We start from the raw sequence: 22,191 nt of genomic DNA, 5'->3' as shown, positions 1-22,191 counted from the left end.
AAAATGGGCATGTATTAAGCAGAGTTGATGAGAGGATTAAGCACTATGGGCCTCAGAGCATTTTGTCAACTGAAAATTGGTATTAATCCAAGAAATAATTACACTGACATCAACTCTCAAAACGTCAAAAGGAATAGAAACCATCAGAAACGAGAATGAGTGGGAAAAGTTTTATGAGCAGAGGTGGAAATTTTAAAATATTTACCACATCACTCCACCGTGTGCTAGGCATGCGCACTGTATTTACATGATCTGTTATATTATTTAGGTTATATCATTAAGTGATAGGAAGTGATTTTGTCCCCACTGAGGTTTACTTATTTATTTTTTGTTCCTTAAACCCTTCGCCTAAAAATGAGTTTTATTTTTTACCTCTTTAATATTGTACTAGAAAACACTATTTGTTTTGCAGAAAAAAGAATCACTATGGATGGTTAACATGTTTTGGGTTTTAGTTTCCCGACCTATAATAACTCTAAAAATTACAATACTATATCATATACTTGAGTAATAGGACATTGCAATTTATTATATCTTGCTGCTCTATTTCCAGTGGATCCTAAAGTAACATGTATGGTTTTACATGTTGTATACGGCAATCTGAAGGGATCACCATAATCTAAATGATACTCCTGGGTATGTACAGGGTACCATACCCATGGATGTATATAGTGGTGGCGCTGTCTAAAAGTCACTTTATTGCATAAAGAGAATAAGCACCAAAGTCCTTAGTTAACTAGGAAATTAAGGCTCAAGAGAATAAATGATTTGCTCATATCCAGTTCAAGTTTCAGTCAATGACAAATCGTGTCTCTATTATAATCTGTACTCAACCACTCTCATTCCACCTTGGTTTCACTTTTAAAGTAAGCATTCTATACATTCTTCCTCACATACCTTATAATTTGGGGAAAATTACTTCTCTCTTTGATTCCATTTAGTATTTCCCATTTTTAAAGCATACAGCAGAATTATACTCAAGCTCTTTGGGGCCAGGCACTATCATTATTCTCTTTGGCATGGAAAATACCTAGTAGAATACATGCTTCCAAAAATTTCAGAAACGGTAAAGACCTATTTCTATACCCATAAACAGTTAGCATTTCTTACACATAAAAATTTAAACACTAAGACCATTGGAAACCCTTTTAAATCTGTTCAGCTCTGACCTAGCTGGCAAAAAAAAAAAAAAAAAAAAAGCCAAGGTAATCCGCATGAGCATAGCCATGCATTGCTAATGGAAGTGACCATAAGAGGAGGTCTGGTCATTCTGCACCAAGACCAAAGATTCCTGTGATACAAGGCTGGCCAGCCACTGGGGTCAGTAGGCCCCAAGAAAGATATTGGGGATGTTCTTTCAGCAGTCATGTTCTGCAAAGACTTACTGACCATTCTGGAAATCAAGCCCAGTCTTCTAAGTTTCTGAGCAGAAAGAAGTAGGAGCCCAGGAGTAGGATCACTAGAGATAAATGTCCAAGGCATCTATTCCTACACACACTCAGCCTACCCCTTACCGAACAACAGAGATGGGGCCAGAAGGAAACACAGCACCCCCCACAAATCAAATATTCTTCTCAGGGGAAACTGTATTCAGCCATTCAGAAACCTCACAGCCATCTGATCTACCCAGGAGAACCACAAGGAATCTGACGGATGCAATCATTTCCTCTCCCTCCATCCTACTTGAGACAGTGTTCTCATTTCTGGGTTCACAGATGAACTCGTTAACTCTCTCAATATCAGAAAGACTATGCAAAATCTTCTCAGTACAGTGTTAATGGAGATCCACCAGGAGGTATAAAAGAATACGAGCTTTAGGGTCAGATGGACATGAGTTCAAACACACCCACGCCACTTATAAGATGTATGACACCCCTAGAGGCAAATTGCTCACCTCCTATCAACCTTAGCTCCTTAACCTGAATAACAGGGACATGAAAATCTGTCTCGGACTTGTAGTGAGGATGACACGAGAGCACTTTAACCAAGGACCCAGCACAAGGCCTCACATATGATTGCTGCTCAAAAAAAAAAAAAAAAAAAAAAATCTTTTTTTTTTTTTTTTTTTTTTTAAGATTTTATTTATTTGACACAGAGAGAGAGATAGTGAGAGAGAGAGCACAAGCAGGGGGAGCGGGAAGCGGCAGGCAGGGAGCGAGAGGGAGAAGCAGGCTCCCCACTGAGCAAGGAGCCCCATGTAGGGCTCGATCCCAGGACCCTGGGATCATGACCCAAGCCTAAGGCAGCCACCTAACTGGCTGAGCTCCCCAGGCACCCCTCTTTGCTTTTCTACTTCAGTGGACTGATACATGGGTTTAGGCCTACTGGTACCTAGCTACATCACAGCAAGTGAAAATAGCAAACAAAGTAAATTCTCAGCCTGGCTTCATTATGGTCCTATATAAGGAATCCTGGTGAGATAGACATTCCCAATTGCATTCCTGTTTCCTGCAACTGTATCCTCTCTGAGCTTAATCCTCTGAACACTGGCGTTTCAACTCAGCCACAGGCTGGAGAGGAAGTGCCGTAGCTACAGTGTATATACATTTTTAATTGGATGATTAACATTTCACATCAGCTTAAATGGGAATGAAAACAGAATTGCTTTACTCTGCATCATGATTTCTCCACGGCTTTAATGTCTGTTCCCCCAAGAGGATCCTAAAGGGCAGGTGTATTTCATTTCCAGATACCCTAATAAGCAGTTTCTTTGCCACCAAGAAAGGTCAGCACTACTGAAAACAGGCCCTCTGATCGTAGTCCGGCCAAGAGGCAGAGCCACCCAGGGACACAGCCAGAGTGCAGCACCACGCAGCACTAATCCTTCGGAGGGCTTTCCCTACGACCTTATCTCAGCCTCATGCCGGGGCCCAGAGAGCTGGAGGTAAAATGCTCGGTATGTTTCAGCACACTCTCTTACGAATAGGTGATGTCATAGCAGTTGAAAGCAGCTCACAAAAGCAAACATAAGGACAGAGCAAAACAAAGGAAGGCTGAATACTAGATTTCACAAGATTTGCTCCATAAATGGCACACGAACAGCCTGTTATCCGAAACTGAAAAAACACTGGGCAGTAGACTCCAGGCAGCAGACCCAAAGCATCTTGTAAAAACCTGGGAAAGACCCATTTCAAAACTATTCGTATCCTTTATTCTTATGGCCCAAAAGAAGAGTTTGTGTTCAGTTCTTTTAATTTTTTTTGCTGGCAGTTACAATCCTGGGTTTGTCTCCAGGGCAGGACTGAGTGAACAGCGGGCAGGGAGCACGAGGCTGGAGGGGGACCAAGATGCTGACCATGAGGTCCCCTCGTAGGAGGTCCATGAGAATTCAGCGCGCGGCATGCCCAACAGGAAGCTCCATGGTCTTTAGATTAGTGCCCCAGCCCTACACCAGCCACCTGCACTCAGTTCCACAAAAACCACAGTGTAGGAGAAGGGAAGCTAAAAATATTTCATCCTGGTCTTATCTGATCCTTCCTACAGAGTCTAGGTCACCCAAAGCAAGGACTTTGGCAGAAACATCACCCCATTCAGCGGTGTGGGTAATGAGTGTGTGTGTGTGTGTGTGTGTGTGTGTTCAGAGAGTGGGTGTTATGAATGTGCAATGTGGATGAATACAAATTTCCTCCCCTTTTTAGTCTCAAGGTATATTCCAAAGGGAGCAAATGTAAAGTGCACTGAAGGCCTTAAGACCTGTTTGCTCCAAGGGGATTCATGAGAGCACGGGTCTCCTACGGGGGACTTGTAAGTAAGGTTGAGGTGGTAACTTTCATTTTTCTCCCTTCTCCCATTTGAAAATAAGATAATGAAAATGAAAAATTTCAAGAGCCACTTTTTTTGCATTTCTTTTTGTCCATATTCAGGCCTCAGGCTGCATTTTTTTAACAACTTTATTGAGACATAATATATATACCAGAAATGTCACTCATCGAGGGATACAGTTCAGTGATTTTCTTAGCAAATCTACAATGCCCTGCAACCACTACTCTAATCCAGTTTTAGAACATTTCATCACCCTAATAAGATCCCTCTTGCCTCCTGACAGGTAATCCCCACTTCTACCTCCTGCCCCAGGCAACCACTAATGTAACTTCTTGACCCACAGAGTTGTCTTTTTTCAACATTTCGCAGGGACCAATTTTAATATAAAAAGGTCACAGGTTCTCTACATGATAGTAATTGCATTTTAGTAATACAAAAGGTAGTCATTTACCTCAGGTTCTGTAAGATTTTAAAATAATTTTTGTTTTGTGCACCACAAAAGCTCTACAGACATATGCAAACTACAAGTGAGAGAGGTTTTCGGTCTTCATCCCTTTGTCCATATATGGGACTGTGCAGCCAGCCTTCGGAACAATCCCACTATCCTTCCCACAAAGGTAATCTTGGCTCATATATTCCAAATCGCTGGGGGAAAATACCACACAATAGTATTTTGAATTAGCACTATGACTCTTGGGGTAACACCTTGGTCCAGGGCGTCAGATAATCATAACGCAGTGCTAAGGAGGGAAATCCAATGAGTTCAGCTTTTTACTCTTATCCCTGGCCTCAGCATGTCACCCTGTAGATACTAGTCATTGGCCCCTGGACCCATTAGGAAGTGAGTAGAGCCCAGGACCTTGAACAGAGGCCATGGACATGTTCTCCCTATACACAGAGTGACCTATTATTACTAAATTCAAAAGAAAAAAATGTGTAGTATAAAAAAACAGAACTTAATTGCCATGTCATGGCACTGCCTGAGCAACAAATTTAAGGCCCAATGGTATTTTGAGAAAAGAAGGCAAATAAAAAGCAAGTCTTACATGTGACTGTAAAAGCATTTTAATATCTGTTGGGGATAGTGCATATTATAGCATGAAACCGTGGTACTTGGCATTTCTGCACAAAGCCAGCTGGAACGCCGTCAATGTTCCTCAGCACACAGGCCTCACATCCTGCCTCTTCCCAAGAATGAAACATAAACTATGTATTATTAGTTCATATTCTGCTTCATTCCAGAAAAGGGATTTAAATCCATAAAACGCCTTACGTTCTTTGGCCACCTTTCCTGGCACATGACCCAGAAATGCCAAATCTATTGGTGATCATATTTGACAACCTTTGTTTAGCTCAGCACATATAAATCCTGTATTTTGTGCTAAAGAGAAGGCAGCTTACTTTGGTTCTATCATTTACAATCAGAGTATTATGTTTTGTATTTGTTTTCTTTCTCCTCTCCCCTGCCCTCTGGAGCCCAGGGGGCTTTTTGACATGGTCCTCCATAAATTGTAAACTATTATTAGGTTATCATTATAAAAAATCATGAGTTGAGACAAGAAGCAAGACTTGCTGTCGTCCCGAACTGCAGAGATCCCCGCTGGGGTCTACAAATGGACCCAGCAGAGGGCTAATTATACTTTCTCATTCCTGCATTGCAGTTGTAAAACAACAAATCACCACAAATGTGGCAAAAGGATCATGAAAACGTCCTTCCCTGAAGGATTCTATGTCTGAGGATGCTTCAGCTGGCTGAAACATGGCAAGCCAGAACCCCTAATGTCACCCATCAAACTAGAGCACCACAAGTCAGGTTGCTTAGAGGGGGGCTCAGTATTCAGTGTGAGGTCGCATCAGAAGTGGCTCGGGTGCTGCCCGTCCTTTGGTCTGTGCTTCTAGAATTTCACATTTAGGGAGACAAGGGTCATAGCACCCAGAAGAACCTCGTGTTGGTAACTTCAGTATCAAGTCTTCTTGTCCTGAGAATGCGGATCAAGCCCTTTCTTTTACAACTGCTACACCTGGGTTGAGTCCACAGCAGGGATAGTAGTGAAAAGTAATCGTGAAAATTAAAAGCTTATGTTCTGACAGACGAAGCCAGGAACCAGGATGTGCAAACTGAGTGAGACAATATGTTGTTCTTGATCATCAAATCGTCAGTGGTCTTCTCTCTACACTAGTCATCAGACATTAAGAAGGAGATTAATACCATTTTTAAACTAAGTCAAAGGAAGCAGTAGGATAGGGGGCCATAGCATAGGATCCAGAACTATTCTGCACTCAATTTCGTTGATTTTACAAATATTTAGGGAGCCCCCACTATATAGTAGGCCCTGTGGGACACAGTAGACACAAAGGGATAAACAAGACCAATGTTAGGTTGAATCCCATGAAGTTCACACCTCAGTGGAAGAAAATGGATGCTTCACAAAAATAGGATAACGTTTCAGATAGCAGTGAGCATGAACCGTGTTGAAAAGAAAATAAAGCAGGATTATGGAATCCTGGCATTGAGAGCACGTGTGTTCTATGCACGTGGAGGAGGATTTTAATAGGGTGGTGTGACTCCTTATACCAAGAATCGGCAAATTACCTACTCAGACCTCTAGTTATCCACCTGAAAATTCATCCAGGCAGTTCTAATCTTAGAAGTCATGCATAGGGGTTACTTTTCCCTGGCCTATTCCTTTAAATAACCCCTTTGAGTTATTCGGTGGTTTCCTTCTCTCTCTGGGCAGCTGTGACTCTCTTCTCAGCCCCTACCACATCTGTTCTTGCGGGAGAGTACCCAACTGCCCTGGGTTTTTCTCCCCAGTGCTTCTTCCCCTCCCCTTGGGAATGTTCCGTGTCAGTTATTACTTTGGAATAACCAACAAATGATCCACATTAAGGCATCAGTGATTCATGATGATTTCATCAGGGCAGAGCATTTGCATGAAACAAAAAGCGTTTCAATAGGAACCGCGTTTGCATAGCTTCATTGTTTAAAAAGTACATTTGTATAATTTATCTCTTCAATATCCACCGCAGCCCTAGGAGGTAGGCAATCTTGATGTGTTATTCTGTTCAGAGCATGGGGTAGTATCTGGCAAGAACGGGATTTGATGAAGGATCTTGGAAACAAGGCGGCCGCATGAGGACCTGGGCACAGGGAACTACAGAACGTGGATTCTAAGCCCACCCCTGCGTTCCAATTCCGTCGGACTCCTGGGGAGCTTTGGCTTTGTCCCCTGAAAAGATCAGGACTGATCTTTTCCACCTGCTGCTCCCGTCCACCCACCCACTGAATTGTCACGAAGAGCAAATGTTACAACGTCTATGGGAGAGCTCTGAAAATTCTAAGATGTAAAAATAAGAATTTTTTGTCGAAAGACATTTTAAAAGTGTCTACCGAGAGCTATACTAGGTGCCTGGGAGAGAGACAAGGATAGAACTTGACGTTAGAGTTCCGTCTCATCACGTACCCTTAGCAGCTTGGATACAGCTCCACACCTTCCTTTCTAGTCTCTGCGTTGCAAATTGCATCTCTATTGAGAGCTGAAGCACCAATGAACACTTGGGTCTTGAGTCCTTTCCCAGAAGTCTCAAGGGGACAGAGCTCTTAACAAATGAATATGTGAACTAATTTTGTGGGTTGAAGTCAATGGAATATACAATTAGTAAATACAATGTGATGTTGCTGGAACACAAATGCAAAAATGAGAAGATTTGGGCCTTGCTCTACAGTCCATCCTTACCTGACAGGAATGGTTGGAAGGAAACTAAGACCCACACATCTCTTCCCCTCACAAGTGGTCTTCAGAAAACTTTTATAGTGGGTGAAGTTTGTTTTCAGAATCCTCGTTCCCCTTTATGGCCTGTCCTGGGCACCTGCCTGACTCCGAACTCCAGGCCAGGGCCTGGAAATCTCCTCATCACTTCTACCTGCCCCCCACCCTGCTGCCCATTGAAATGCACCTGCTCTGTGTGTCCTTCATACAATACCTTCCTTCTTAGGATCTTGCTACCATAGCCCTGACCACCAAAAGGAACAGAAAAGTCTGAAAATCAGCCTTTCATCCCTTCCCAGACAGACTCTATTATGTAGATGAGACTTTTTTTTAAAAAAATGTAGGTTAGCCCTTTAATAATACAATAAACACAATCTTTGTAATTAAAATGGGAAATATTAATAAGCACAAAATTTTTAAAAAAACCATCCAGCAATCCCACCATCCATTTGCATTCTTATATCTTTATTTTAAAATCCTGGGATGTTTAAAGAAATTGAACAAAAATGTATATACAAGGATAAAACTAATTACCCACATTTAATGGACTTATATTAAGCATAGTTACAGAACCTTTTTCACTTAGCAGTGTCATAAACATTTTACTTCGTTCTTGTACCTCTAACCATAATTTTAACAGTTGCACATTAAACTTGTAATTTTTTTACCAGAAACGATAATTTTCTAATTTTTCTCTAACATAAAAACTCTGCACTGACCACCCCCACACATAAACTTTCACACTTGCAGGATTACTTCTAAATCCCCCAAAATAAAATTGCTGGATCAAAGATTTTGTGATTTAAGACTTTTGATAGACACATATGCCTTTGGGACCATTCAATTAATCCATAGTAATAAGCTAATGGAAAAAAATTTTACACCCCATCAACGCAAAGTAGGAGCAGAAGTAGAAGAATTACCAAAACTTTCTAGAACCGCCTCAACTCCCAACCGTCAGGTAGCACCTACTGCCTCCAGGCCTGTGTTGAAGTTGTATGCAGTGACCTTTTTTTTCTATTTCTTGAGTTGCTTCTGTTTGCCTACTTTTAATAGTGCTGGTGCTTTCCTGAGCTCATAACGCACAAAGCAATCCCTTTCAAAGAGAGAAGGTCTGTGGGGGAATATACATGGGTAAATATCTACAAGGACACAAGGACACAAGGCACATGGGTGTCTTCAGTGTATCATGTAGATCTGCAGGCCCAGAATTACGCTAATAGGGCCCAGCTGACAGGGAAGTTCTCTTTTAACCTAGGAGGGCTACCTGGAAGGGAGAAAGAGGGTTTCTGTTTTCTCTAAGTTACAGTGCAGTCTTTCTAGCCTGTCCCACTCAGCCATGGCTACTGCTGGCAAGACTCTTTACCATCTCTGAAGTAGGACTTGAGACGCTTCAGATAAGGGATGGATGTTCCAGAAATAGAACAAAGTAATAGAAGAACGAACCTGGCTTCAAAGGCAAGGGAGGGGTTGAGGGAAAGAGGGAGATTAAGGGGAAGGAAGGAAGAAGCAAGCTGAAGGGACCCTATTTCGTGCAGGGCAGCCCTGGACTGTGTCAAATAAATAAATAAAATCTTAAAAAAAAAAAAAAAAGATTCTCTCTCTCCCTCTACCCCTCCCCCTGCACACTTTTTCTTCTCTCTCTCTCCATAAACTAAATCCTAAAAAAATAAACCACCATGGACCTGTGGTTAAGAACATGAGCTCTAGCTAGAATCATATTTGTTTGGTCTGAATTCTAGTTTCACCTTTTACTGGCTATATAACTCTGAAAAAATTTCTTTTTTTTTTTTTTTGGTAAGATTTTATTTATTTATTTGATAGACAGAGACTACAAGTAGGCAGAGAGGCTGGCAGAGAGAGGAGGAAGCAGGCTCCCTGCTGAGCAGAGAGCCTGATGCGGGGCTTGATTCCAGGACCCTGGGATCATGACCTGAGCCGAAGGCAGAGGCTTTAACCCACTGAGCCACCCAGGTGCCCCTGGACAAATTTCTTGCACTCAGAGATTCAGTTTTCTCATCTATAAAATGAAGATAATGGAAATTTCTAGCTCATATGGTTGTTTTGCAGATTAAATGAGAAGCCATATGTAGAGCCTCTCCTAGGAGCCTCGTAAATGTTAACTATTGTTGCCCTTATCACCACCATCATTTCTGGACATCAAAGAGACACACATTCTCCCAAAATCCTACATAAGATCTATGAAACGTAAATCACCTAGCTGAAGGAAACCATAATGAAAAATTTTAATAACATTAACATTTCCTTTGTTATCACCAGAACAAAGAATTCTGAAATATAACAGTATTTGCTGTGCATTTACGAACTTCCAAACACCATGCTAAGTTGTTTTGCAGTACTTTTGATCATTGTCATGGCTATATAAATGGGGATTTTTATTTTCCCTATTTTATATATCAGAGGCTTGAAGGGAGGTTATGCCAAGGCCACACTGCCAGCGTACGGCAAATTGGAGGAGGACTAGGTCTTACTCCTTAGCTCAGGCTCCTTACTACTCTGACTAGAGACATTGTGCAGTCCATGGAAATCAGGACCAGCATTCTTCAGCAATGACCATGGTTAACCACAGAGTAACATGGAACCAAGTGACCAAATGAACTCCTGACAGTGACCTCAGCTTGCTTATGTGTCTCAATGCCAAGCAGAACCGCTGATTCACACGAACTCCCGGGGACCTGCGCAATATTATGGTCAGCATCAAGTTGCCTTTTCATCACTTGACCAGATCAGGAGACTTTTCTCAAGTCAGTCAACCTAAGCCCCTTAGTTTTTCAGGCACACACTGGAACTTCCATGGCGATGATCTGCATGAACCTTTTAATTTGGGGAAGGAAATAAGAAGGACTCCCAAAGTCAAAGTACCAAACCTGCTTAACATACATAATCTAGTCCACTCCAGAACCATGTTAATCCAAATCTCAAGAGACAACCAGGGCAGAACATCACTTCTTTGCTCCACACCCAGCTAGTGGGCTTGGGGCTTTTTTCAAGGTCAAGAGTGGGAGTGGGGAGAGTGAGGAAGCGATTGAATAGAATGAGCCCCATCTCAGAGTTCTCTGAGACGCTCAAGTGTTTTTATTGACCTCAGAGATTTAGAACCAGGGATTTTAGCAAATCTCATGAAGCTAGAGGTTTGGACAAGGAAGGGGAACCTTGGGTCCTCTTTTGGATGTTTATGATCATCATACTGAAAAATCACCCCATCATGGATGTGTTTAAGACTGGAGTGTTATTTTCTTTTGAAAACATGGATCAAATTACACTTTGGAAGGCCAATCAAATGGCACTGTTGGTTTGTGTTCATCCTCTTCTCTGTTTTGTGTCCCCTGGAAAATAAGCCCCTATTATTTTTCTTTTAATTAGAATTCATCTCTGAATTTAAAATCTACCAGGATATCTTTTTTTTTTTTTTTAAGATTTTATTTATTTGACGGAGAGCGAGCAAGCAAGCAAGCACGCACAAGGGGAGTGCAGGGGGGAGAAGCAGACTGCCCGCTGAGCAGGGAGCCTGACACAGGGCTCAATCCCAGGACCCCTGGATCACGACCTGAGCCAAAGGCAGATGTTTCACTGAATGAGCCATCCAGGCGCCCTTAAAATCTACCAGGATTTCAAATACATGCTAGGAAAACTAAGTCCCAGGGTACCCTTGCAAAGTGCAAACGTTCAAGTTAATATAAGCAGAACAAAAAGTTATACAACAGCAACAACAAAAAAATGGTGTCAGGGCTATTTCATATGTTATCCAGGCTAATCTATGAGAGGTGCCATTGTCCTTACACAGACGAAGACACAAAGGCTCTGAGCGGATCTCAGTCTAGTTGGGGGAGCTTTAAAAATACTGCTGTCCAGGGACAGGTCAGTTGAGTGTCCAGCTCTTGATTTTGGCTCAGGTCATGATCTCAGAATTGTGGGACTGAGACTTGCGTCGGGCTCTATGCTGGGCGTGGAGACTGCTGAGGCTTCTCTCTCCCCCTTCGCACCTCCCCATTCCCCAAATAAATAAATAGAATAAGTAAGTAAATAAATAAAATTAAAAAAAAAAACCCACCAGTGTTCAGACCAATGAAGCAGAAACTTGGGTGGGGTTAGAAAGCTGGTATTTTTTAGAAGTTGCCCTGGTGCTTGATTTGCAGTTGGGGATAAAAATGACTAGAAGCAGGTGTTCTGATCTGCCAACACGAGTCTTCTGGGGCTTTCTGCTTACCTCCGTTTTCTTCTCTTCTAAAAATAGGCCATGTCACCGTCTCTATTTCTTTTCTCTCTCTTTCAGGAGCAGCTTTTATGGGCAGAAATCTCATTTAAGTGTTTTACCCTTTTTCTGTTTTTACAACTCCTGACTGGTCATTAATCAATCAAACACCAGTAATTCCTTGATCCCTTGAACTTTGCTTGGAAGTCAAATAAGGATTCTTTTGAGATGAACCGGCAGAGTGTGTGAGGCAGTATGGTGTTTGTATTTACTTGGGTAAATGTCACAACTAAAGACAAAACCTTGTTCAAAGTCCTCCGCGACAGAAGAACTAGTACTTCAACTATTTCCATTTGAATTCTAAAAGAGCAAGGAAACACGGCGCCTAAAAGAGAGGAGTAAGGGGCGCCTGGGTGGCTCAGTGGGTTCAGCCGCTGCCTTTGGCTCAGGTCATGATCTCAGGGTCCTGGAATCGAGCCCCGCATCGGGCTCTCTGCTCAGCAGGGAGCCTGCTTCCTCCTCTCTCTCTACCTGCCTCTCTGCCTGCTTGTGATCTCTCTCTGTCAAATAAATAAATAAAATCTTTAAAAAAAAAAAAAAAGAGAGGAGTAAGAGAGGAACAGGTGCACTGTGCAGCAGAGATGCCTGCCTTTCAGTGAGATGAGGGCCTTAGAAACCAACACATCTCCAGTGTCGTTTTATGGCTTAGGTGACATGGAATTTTCAAAATAAAAAATGTCTTTGATTTTTAAGAATAATTTTATGCTCTATCCCATTTTTAAACGCATAGGATCATAAAGTAAGTCTTTAAAGGATGTGATAACTTCCTAAAAGTTGAGAATTATCACATTAGGTCAGAATTCCTTACCACTGGTTGATTGTTTGGGGCTCTGGTGCTGTTTGTTGTATTATAAAAATAGCTAATAATACTGAACACTCATTAGCTGCCAGGCCCTCGTCTGAGTGCTGTTCATGTTAACACATTTCTTTTAAAGCCCTAGGAAGAAGGTAAGCTTCTTACCTGGTAAGGTGACAGAGCCAGAATTCAACTAAAGTAAATTTCCCTCCTCCTTTTGGCCTTTAGTAGCATCTATCCCGGAATGAGGTTTAAAGATAGTAAAACATTAGTGCACCTGGGTAGCTCAGTCAGTTGGGTGTCCAACTCTTGGTTTTGGCTCAGGTGATGATCTCATGGGTCCCAGGATGGAGCCCAAGGGCTCTGCACTCAGCAGGGAGTCTGCTTGAAGACTCTCTCCCTCTGCCCCCACCCCGCCCAATCCATGCGCTCACTCGAGCTAAAATACACCTTAAAAAAAAAGTAATAAGAGCATTGTGTGACTTGAGAGTGGGAGGACATTACAGTTAGGCAGGCCTGGCCCCTCCGCCAAGCCCACCCAAGTGGTTCTGTGAGTAAAATAACCCTGGTATCTGAGGGCATCACTGTTTCTAAGAGAAATCAGCTGCTTCCCCAAAACAAACATCTGTTCCTTTCAGCAAGGCCCCCCAAACAGTGGGCATTTGGAACAATAGCCATTCCCGTGCCTTACTTAGAGCCATGGTTCTGAAACACTGGTGTCAAGAAGACTCACCCAAGGTACTTACTAAAATGCATATCCCCGTATCCTTTCTTCTGAGAGTCTGATTAAGTGGGTTGGGGGTGAAGCCCCAGATCTTATAACCAGGCTCTTCCAGCATTCCCCACACCAGTCGTGTGTGAACTTGACATTACATACACTGTTTGCCAATAGTCATCACTGTCTCATGTGTACCCATGGCTTTACTCATATAAATGGATGACTGGTCAAAGTGACTTCAAGTAAATAATTTCACCAACATTTCTCTCTTTGGAAAAGTACGGACTCTGTGTGGTACGGTTTAATTTCATAAATACTGTCACAATTTGATCAATAGCAGTATCTTCAGCTCTAGAGACCCTCCTAGGATCTTTGAAGATTTCATTTAGGCCATTTTTTAAAAGGAGGAGATATTGTCACTAATCAAGTCTAATGAAGAAGGCTGCCCTTGTACCAACTCCTATGGAAAAAAAAAAAAAGAGAGAAATGCCAAAATCATACATGTGAATTTAGCATTTTGATGTGCTGTGTGTACCACCCAAACAATAAACTTAGAGTCTTAGAGATATTCTAATCTAAATCCTTTATTTTAGATAAAGAAACTAGAACCTAAAAAAAAAAACTGAAGTGTCTTGCCCAAGAACACTCAGATAGAAGAGCTAAAACTGTCTCCTTAATGAAGCTCCGTACCCCCTGGTCTGTCTACTGTTAGGAATTCACAGGTGCTGGGGAAGCAGCGAAGCCTCCGCAAACAGGCTAGATCCCAATTAAAATCACCGTCAGTGTCAGCTCCTGAGCACACTGCCTGGGAGTCGAACACCTGCCCCCCCAAATATGCTAAGAGTCAAGAACAAATCATCTGGGATGAAACCCTTGCTCCGGATCGTAAACCTGATGTGTGACCTGTAGGAATATAATAAGTATCCTTTTTACAGAAGGGACATTTAAATCTGTATGTAGCTATGAAGTTTGAGAAATTCAGGAAAAAAAAAATTTTTTCCGGAGGAAAGGGGAGTGTGCTGACCTCTTTTGCTCATGGACCAGATGTCTTGGCCAAGGTTACACACAGGAAACTCTTAAGACAGGTCTGCCGAGAATAGTTATGTTCTGATTCTGTGATGTATGGTTTAGCTCCAGCCATGCTGTCTCCCAGTCGAATCTTCCCCATTACTGATTTTTTTTTTAAGATTTTATTTATTTTTTGACAGAGAGAGACACAGTGAGAGAGGGAACACAAACAGGGGGAGTGCGAGAGGGAGAAGCAGGCTTCCAGCTGAGCAGGGAGCCCAATGTGGGGCTTGATCCCAGGACCCCGGGATCATGACCTGAGCAGAAGGCAGATGCTTAACAACTAAGCCACCCAGGCACCCCTCTCCCCAATCACTGATTTTTAGTCAAAGGTACCAGGCAGCAGAACGAAAAGTCTAAGGCTATGACTGAGTCTAAGGCTATGACTAATTCAAAATTTATTAGAGTTCAAGGTGAGAGTTAAAAGGAAAAATTCCTACTAGAAATCTGACCTAAGGTGTATACATAGGTATATATATATATATATATATATATTTAATTATCAACATGCCTTACTTTGTGCCAATCACATGGGAAATCTGATTTGCATGTGTTTGTTTATTGAGCCAAGTTCTGCATAGGATTACGACACTCCCCTCCCCCCTGAAACCACAGCAGTAATTATTTCTTAGATTTTACTTTGAGGAATGGCGTATGAGTGTCTTTTGCCTTGTTCAACCGTAAGCAAGTTATGGGCTTAGTGTTCAGGGTAAGGCTTGGTAGTGCCTGACATATGGTGTGTGATGTGTTGCTCTTTGCGTGAAGCAGCAAAGCCGTGATAGAAGGTAATTTGGGGAGATTCCATCATACTTTATTTGAAAAACATTGTTGTCTCTGCTGGAGCTAAGGTTAATGGTTTGGATTTGCTTGTGTCTCTATCATTTTTGCATAGCTTTTGAATTAAAACAGACCAAAGGCCTGATGTCGAACACAGGTAAATAAAACCTACCAGATGCCGAAGGCCCCAAACAGGTTTCATTTATGTGACAAACTAGTTACTTTGGCTGTTAATTTTGTAGGGAAGCCAGAGAAAGGTATTTGAAAACAGGAGCCTGTTATTACAAGAATTCCCCTTGGATATTCACAACAGGCTACTGAAAAACCGAGGGAGGGAGACATCCCTGCAGATCTGGGTGTGCCCTGCGTTTCAGGCAAAAGGACTAATCTGGGTGTTTAGGGTCCCCGAGGCCCACGAATCTTTGATGTTATGCCTCATTCCTTTCTGGCTAAGCGGCAGAAACCTCCAGAAAGTCTAGGGGTTGAGCAGAGATGGGGCACCCCAGAAGTCCAGTGTGCCCTGTAGCCCATGCCAGGGAGTGGTAGGCAGGTGTGGCCCAGCACCAGGCCGCCGGCCCCTGCAGCATGGGGAGGCAGCGTCTCCGCCCCGACGGCCCAGCCTGCCGCGGCCATCTGTTCGCCACCAGCTGGTGCCGGCCGCCATGTCAGCGCAGAGCCCCGTCTCAGACGTTCCTCCGCGGCAGCTGAGCTGTGAGCTGCTTTCTCTTGCCTTCCACTCTTCCCTTTACTTTCCTTGCTCAGCTGCCTGTCCTTGAAAAAGAAAAGCAGAACTTTTTTTTTTTTTTTGAGACTGCTGCTGCAGCTCCTAATAATTCTTCATAATGCAGTGCAAGAGACCATTAAGATTCGTCTCGCCTGGGCTTTTCCGCACCAGCCTCCCGAACAGCCCTCACGGGGCTGCAGGGCACGATCTGAACACACAGAGCAGCGCACATCCAGGCGGGCAGGCGGGTGAGCAGACAGACCCAACCCCTTCTGCAGTCTTCGCTCCAAGGCAGGAAAGAGCATCCTGCAAGCCCCTGGGTCTGGGTTTCTGAGCGGAAGGATCAGGCCCATCTGAAATGAGGAAGGGAAAACTTCAGTCTTCCTGGGAGTGACAGTGTGGTACGGAGGGAGAACGGGCTCGGAAATGGAATCAGTTTGGTTTAAAAAGCCTTGATCTGAGGCGCCTGGGTGGCTCAGTGGGTTAAAGCCTCTGCCTTCAGCTCGGGTCATGATCGCAGGGTCCTGAAATCGTGCCCCGCATGGGGCTCTCTGCTCGGCAGGGAGCCCGCTTCCTCCTCTCTCTCTCTCTCTGCCTGCCTCTCTGCCTACTTGTGATCTCTGTCTGTCAAATAAATTAAAAAAAAAAAAAAAAAAAAAAAAGCCTTGATCTACTGGCCTGTCCCAAGAGGTGCTCCCAAATCACAAAAGGGAACAGGAGCATCTTTAAGGCTGATAAGGAGGTTAAATGAGAACACATGTGTAATAGGTGTGGGATAGTGCCTGGTACAGAGGAAGCAGTGTTTGCCTTAGTTTAATGATAGAACAGTAAGTAAAACCTGCTTTCCCACTGCAAAGGTCAGGATTAATGAGATGGGGCCTTCCATGTTGACTGACTTCCTTTCCAAAAAAGCGGGGGTGGGGGGGGTACTGCTTCTGCAGTATCCTCTGAGCAGCCTAAATAACCTACTTGCCAGGGTAAAGCACAAAAATCTAGAGGCTGATAAAAGCTCACAGGCCTTATGTATCATCCCCACTGGGGATTTACCAAAGGTTAATGGTGGCAACAGACTAGCAACAGAGGGGAGAAGTAGTTCCAATATCCCTCAAGCCTGTGCGTGCTCACAGCATCTGGGGAACCTCCAGATGACCAGAGCAGGTGGCATGACAGTACCTTCCCGTGATATCATACCTGCCATTACTGGCTCTGCAATTTTGAGTTCAACTGGACAAGTTATTCACATCTTCTATAAACCTTCTGTGCAAAGTCTTCTGCCAAGGTAGCTGAGAGGACGTTGATGTTATTAATGAGAAAATTATATAGAAAAGAAACAGAGTATCTCACAAGTTCTGTTTACCGGCTCGATAAGGGGAGCTGTATCAGATCCTGCCTCCGCTTTTAGTAAATTGATCTAGCCTGCATTACATGGTCTTTGCAAAACAAGAAAAAAAGAGCTACTCTTACCTTGCTCCAAGAAATATGAGCATTTCACATGTTGTATTTCAGGCTAACAACACCCTGAAATGGGTGTCTCTGTCCCCATTTCACAGATTAAAAAACTGAAACTTAGAGAAATTAAGTAATCTGCCTGGGGTCACACATTCCATTATGACAGCAGGACCCCCACATGATTCTAACATCGATGGGCCACGATCCCTCTGAAAAATGTGGCTCTGCGAGATCAAGGTGACAGAGACCTGTGGTACCTGTGGGTCAAGAACTTGACCAAGATCCTCTGGTCAGTAACACAGCCAACACCAAACCTTTGGCTTCTGATGTCTCGATCCCATCGTCCTGACCACAGGACTGGGACTTCAGAGAACAGCAAAACCCTCTCCTAGTCCCTGGGTTTCCACTGGGGGATTTGATCCTAGAGTACATGGCTGAAGCTTCCAGTGCTCCACAGCCCACTTTAAAATACTGAGTGTCACTGCCTTTTTCCTTTTCCTCCACAGACACATTTGCAAGCAAAGTGGCGGCCACCCAGGACCAGTATGCAGACGCGTCCATAGGTAATGTCACCGGCAGCAATGCAGTGAACGTCTTCCTGGGAATCGGCGTGGCCTGGTCCATCGCTGCCATCTACCACGCAGCCAACGGGGAACAGTTCAAAGTGTCCCCTGGCACACTAGCTTTCTCTGTCACTCTCTTCACCATTTTTGCTTTCATCAACGTGGGGGTGCTGCTGTATCGGCGGAGGCCGGAAATTGGAGGTGAGCTGGGTGGGCCCCGGACTGCCAAGCTCCTCACATCCTGCCTCTTCGTGCTCCTGTGGCTCTTGTACATTTTCTTCTCCTCCTTGGAGGCCTACTGCCACATAAAAGGCTTCTAAAGGAACAATCAGATATAGTAAATTTATATATATATATACGTATATATATACATAAAATATTATGTATAATGAACAGAGGAAACTGACATTTGTCATGTTCACTTACCTGCTGATGGAATCCAGCTTCAAGAGCATACTCTGTACTAGGGCCAGAGTGAGAAACCATCACCTCCCATTCCCAGGGGCATCATCACATTGAACAAAGGCATGGAGGCAGGGGTGTCTTTGCAGCTCAGCCTAGAAGGACTGTGTTCTCTCCAGGTTCATAAATCGTTAAGTCTTTGATTTTGTTTTCTGTTTCTGCTTGTTTTTGGTGGGGGCTGGGAGGTGGCTGATGTTTGATTTTGTGTTGTTTCGTTGGGAGGGTCCAGGTTTTCGTTTCTCTTCTGGGAGGTGATGATCAATCTATATGCAAATGGGTTTTTGGTAAAGAAAATTTAAATCCTTATAATTACTCTCTCCAAACACTTTAAAAAAGTGATTTTGGATTAGGAAAGGATATGGTCATGGAAGCTGCAGCATGTCTTCACTAGATTGCTAAATTCCACGCTCATCTCTGAAACATGAGCAGAGGTAGAGCTGCCTCCGAGGAGAAGCGTGGGAGCTCGAACGCAGCCAGAAGTGATGGTTCTAGATACAGTCTGGTGTTTAAAGACACGATGCCTGGCACTCTTGTTCAACAGGTACAGGAATGATGTGCCTCGATTCCCAAGAATGTGCAAAATCATTTATTTCTTATCTCTTTAGCTCTGGACTGTGATTAGCAAGGCCCTTATTCTGGTTTTCCAGCCTAGCTAACCCCCCGGATCCCCACCCCAACCCTCCTCCTGCCCACCACCTCTCATGCAAACAGGAATAACCCCACTCAAAAAGCACATCATTCTTTTCCATCTGCATCACTGTGTCCCAGTCCCATTTTCGCTGTCACCTGGGATCATGCGTCGGTTTTATTTTCAAAAGCATCCGTGGCTTGCACAATCCTGTTCCAGCCATGACTGAACATTGGTTCCTTCTTCATGTGCCTGTTTGGGAATGTTGTTGTGATACCTGTTACACAGTGCATGGATGAAAAACAAAATAAGCGTATCTGTATATAGTAGAGTATAGTGTATACTGTTCTCCCATTCAGCAATGTTGACTGGACATTGAAGACATAAGTGAGTTTCCTTTTCACCTGAGTTGTACCTTTTGTGTTGTTACTGAGTTTGATTATACTAGGGATAAAAGGAGAAAATGGCTTATTGTTCATGGACCTGCACATTCATTTCTAAGAAGCAATAACAGTTCGCTGGGAAGTTAAAGCTATTGAGAGGACAGCAGGCAAACTACCAAGTATCTTCATGGGAAATTAGCCATGTGGAATACACCAGAGGCCTCTAAGCAGTCACCTGTTGACGATTCCGGAAGACCAAGGAGAGAGGTGTAGATCAGTGGCTGGATTTGATGTGCCCAGGCTTTGAGAGCCTCCATTTTCATGACACCCCTGCCCCCAAAGTATTTATTTCATTTCTGCTCTGTCTGGCACAGAGGGTAGATAGTGGTTTGTTCGTTTTATTTTTTTATGTAAAAGGCTATTTTGAGCCCCGTTTCTTTCACCACCCAGACTCCTCTGACTATGTCTGCAATTCCTGAGCAGGAAAGGAGCCAGGGAGACCAACTGGCCTTTGCAAGTGCATCATGTACCTAATGATGAAGGAGTAAGCAATTAAGTGAGATTAGTGCCTCCCAAGAGGATTGCGCTGGGAGGTTTTTCAGCCTGGAAAAGGAATGGCTCTTTCTATTTCAAAATACCAAAGAGCATGGATAAACCCAACATTCCAAAGTAGTGAAGCCAGTGAGGAGGACAGATGGAATGACATTGGTCCCATCTCAGAGATGTCTCTCTCTAAAAAGAATCCCAGGTCAGAGACACCACTGGACCTCTGTATTGATTTAAAGATACTTAAGAGATAAAAGCTGTTCAGTTATTTCCTCCTCTTCTTCTACTCAGTAATCATGATCATTCATTTAATAAACATTTGGTGACTGGATGAATAATTAAATGCTGGTTACTACTCAAAATGCCAGGTACTGTGCTACTCTTGGGGCCTAAACCATGAACAAGACAGCCCAGATCCCTGCCCTCAGCAGGCTCACGGCTAATGTGATTGCTGTTTCCATGGGTAAAAGTTAGCACAGTCATATGGAAACAGTTTTATCTTGCAAGGGAAAACACAACTACAAAACTCTTAACATAAACACATTGAAATTGTACCAATACAGTTGTCCAGATATCTAAGATTTTTAACTAAGAAGTAAAGCACAGGTTAGGGGAAGCATCCTATGTATCCTTGGCTGATCTTGGAGATCTGTACACCTCCCCATTGTAAGCCAAGAAAAGCAATCATGTGGGTGATCCTGATGACTGAAAAGGTCCAATTAACCCCAGTTTTTATCTTTGTTGATCAACAGTACCTTTCTATGCCCCGTATCTCTACAGTTCCTCATATCTCCAGAAGACTCACCCCAGCAGGCTGTGGCCCAACACCGTGGGTCTAAGTTTTGGGGGGGTACATCCTAACCCTTTTAAGATTTACTAAATGGAAATCTAGCCTAGAAAACACCAAGTAAATATAGTCAAAGGATGTGAGTTGTTTAAACATTAGATTTTTGCACTCAATTTTAGCCATATTTGGAATGTCAATAATCCCATAGCAAATTTTCACAGAGGACTTTCAGAAATTCTTGCCATTGATTTTTAATTTCAAAGCTTTTTGGTTTGTTTGCTTTTTCAAGTTTCATGTTATAGGGAAAATATGATTCTGATTGTTCAGAGTTGTTAATAATTGTAGTTGTGTAAAGTTATTTCATTTTGTTTATTTTGTGTGTATTGTGCACAGCTTTAGGGGGGAAGTGCACGAATTGTGCTGTTCCTTATAAATGGTACACATTATTGACACAGACAAATAAAGTTTCTAATTGTTTCTGATTTAATCACTAGTGATACAGCATAATCTGTATGGAATGTTTCCTCTCATTGTCATCTACTTCATTTTTGTTTTCATGTTTTGAAGAAATAAAGACCAAAAAGGTATTATTGTGTAGTTGGTATCCTCATCCAAAAGAAAGAAAATAGATACCCAGTATTCAAACTCTTGCAAATGTCAACCCTTTGATCATACAAGATTTCATTTTTAATGTCCCAAGAGAGCAGAGTGTCAGAATATATGTGTGTGGTAGATGTTTCTCCATTTTGCTAATTGGTTGGGGTTTTTTTTTGTTTTTTTGTTTTTTGGTTTTTTTGTTTGTTTGTTTGTTTTTGGGGGTTTTTTTTTGCATCTTTTAGTATCACTTTATTCTTTCTGCATCCAAGAATATGAACCATAAACATCAGACCACTTTGTAGCAGAATATTACAGCAAATAAATCAATCCCAATGAAAGTGATCAGAAGTAACTAGTTGTTTCCTAAGGGATATTTAGTCATTTAGTATCATACTATATTCTGCTTGATTCCCAATAGAACTTCCTTGCAATAATTTCTAATTACCTGTTATTGTCTTGACCTATCTTACAGTCAACAGTACAGAAAGAGGTGACACCAGAAATCAGCATTTGTGGAAAAAAAAGTGACCTCTAGTTTGTGTACTTATTTGTGAGCCCACATTAATGTCAGTGGGTTCAGTTCTTATAATAGAATCTATTCATGGTATACATGTAAGTGATTATTTATATGATCTTTAAAATCTTCTTTGAATTCATTATGTCCACATATGATTATGTGTGGCACACTTTCACATGTGAAGGAAATAAGGTCTACTTTAAATATTTTCTTGGATCAACAATTAATGTCTCCTAGTTACCAATCTTCGGTTAAACACAAAATGAGCAGCCGACATTTATTTCTTTAAATACCAAAGACAGTAATTCAATGACCAGAGTAGTCTTGACTGTTTAAGTACTCTTCAACAAAATGTCATGGCTCAATGATTC

General features: G+C 42.6%; 1 protein-coding gene across 4 annotated transcripts in view; it reads left to right on the top strand.

The window, feature by feature from the left end:
• The window catches only part of LOC111158430 (solute carrier family 8 member A1), a 330,022-nt gene extending 308,736 nt beyond the window's left edge, over positions 1 to 21,286 (top strand). For 2 of the 4 annotated variants that reach the window (XM_022520439.1, XM_022520438.1), the window contains exon 11: positions 17,844 to 21,286. In XM_022520439.1, the coding sequence (XP_022376147.1) occupies positions 17,844 to 18,220 (377 nt within the window). In that variant the 3' untranslated portion in view covers positions 18,221 to 21,286. The remainder of the gene's footprint in view (positions 1 to 17,843) is intronic. The other 2 variants (XM_022520442.1, XM_022520440.1) reach the window with 1 other exon arrangement.
• Positions 21,287 to 22,191: the final 905 nt, after the last annotated feature.

This window comes from Enhydra lutris, unplaced genomic scaffold (genome assembly GCF_002288905.1).
Source record: "Enhydra lutris kenyoni isolate GAN:26980312 unplaced genomic scaffold, ASM228890v2 scaffoldscaffold59, whole genome shotgun sequence".
Lineage (NCBI taxonomy): Eukaryota > Metazoa > Chordata > Mammalia > Carnivora > Mustelidae > Enhydra > Enhydra lutris.
The sequence above is the reverse complement of the archived record's forward strand: the minus strand, read 5'-3'. Positions and strand labels throughout refer to the sequence as shown.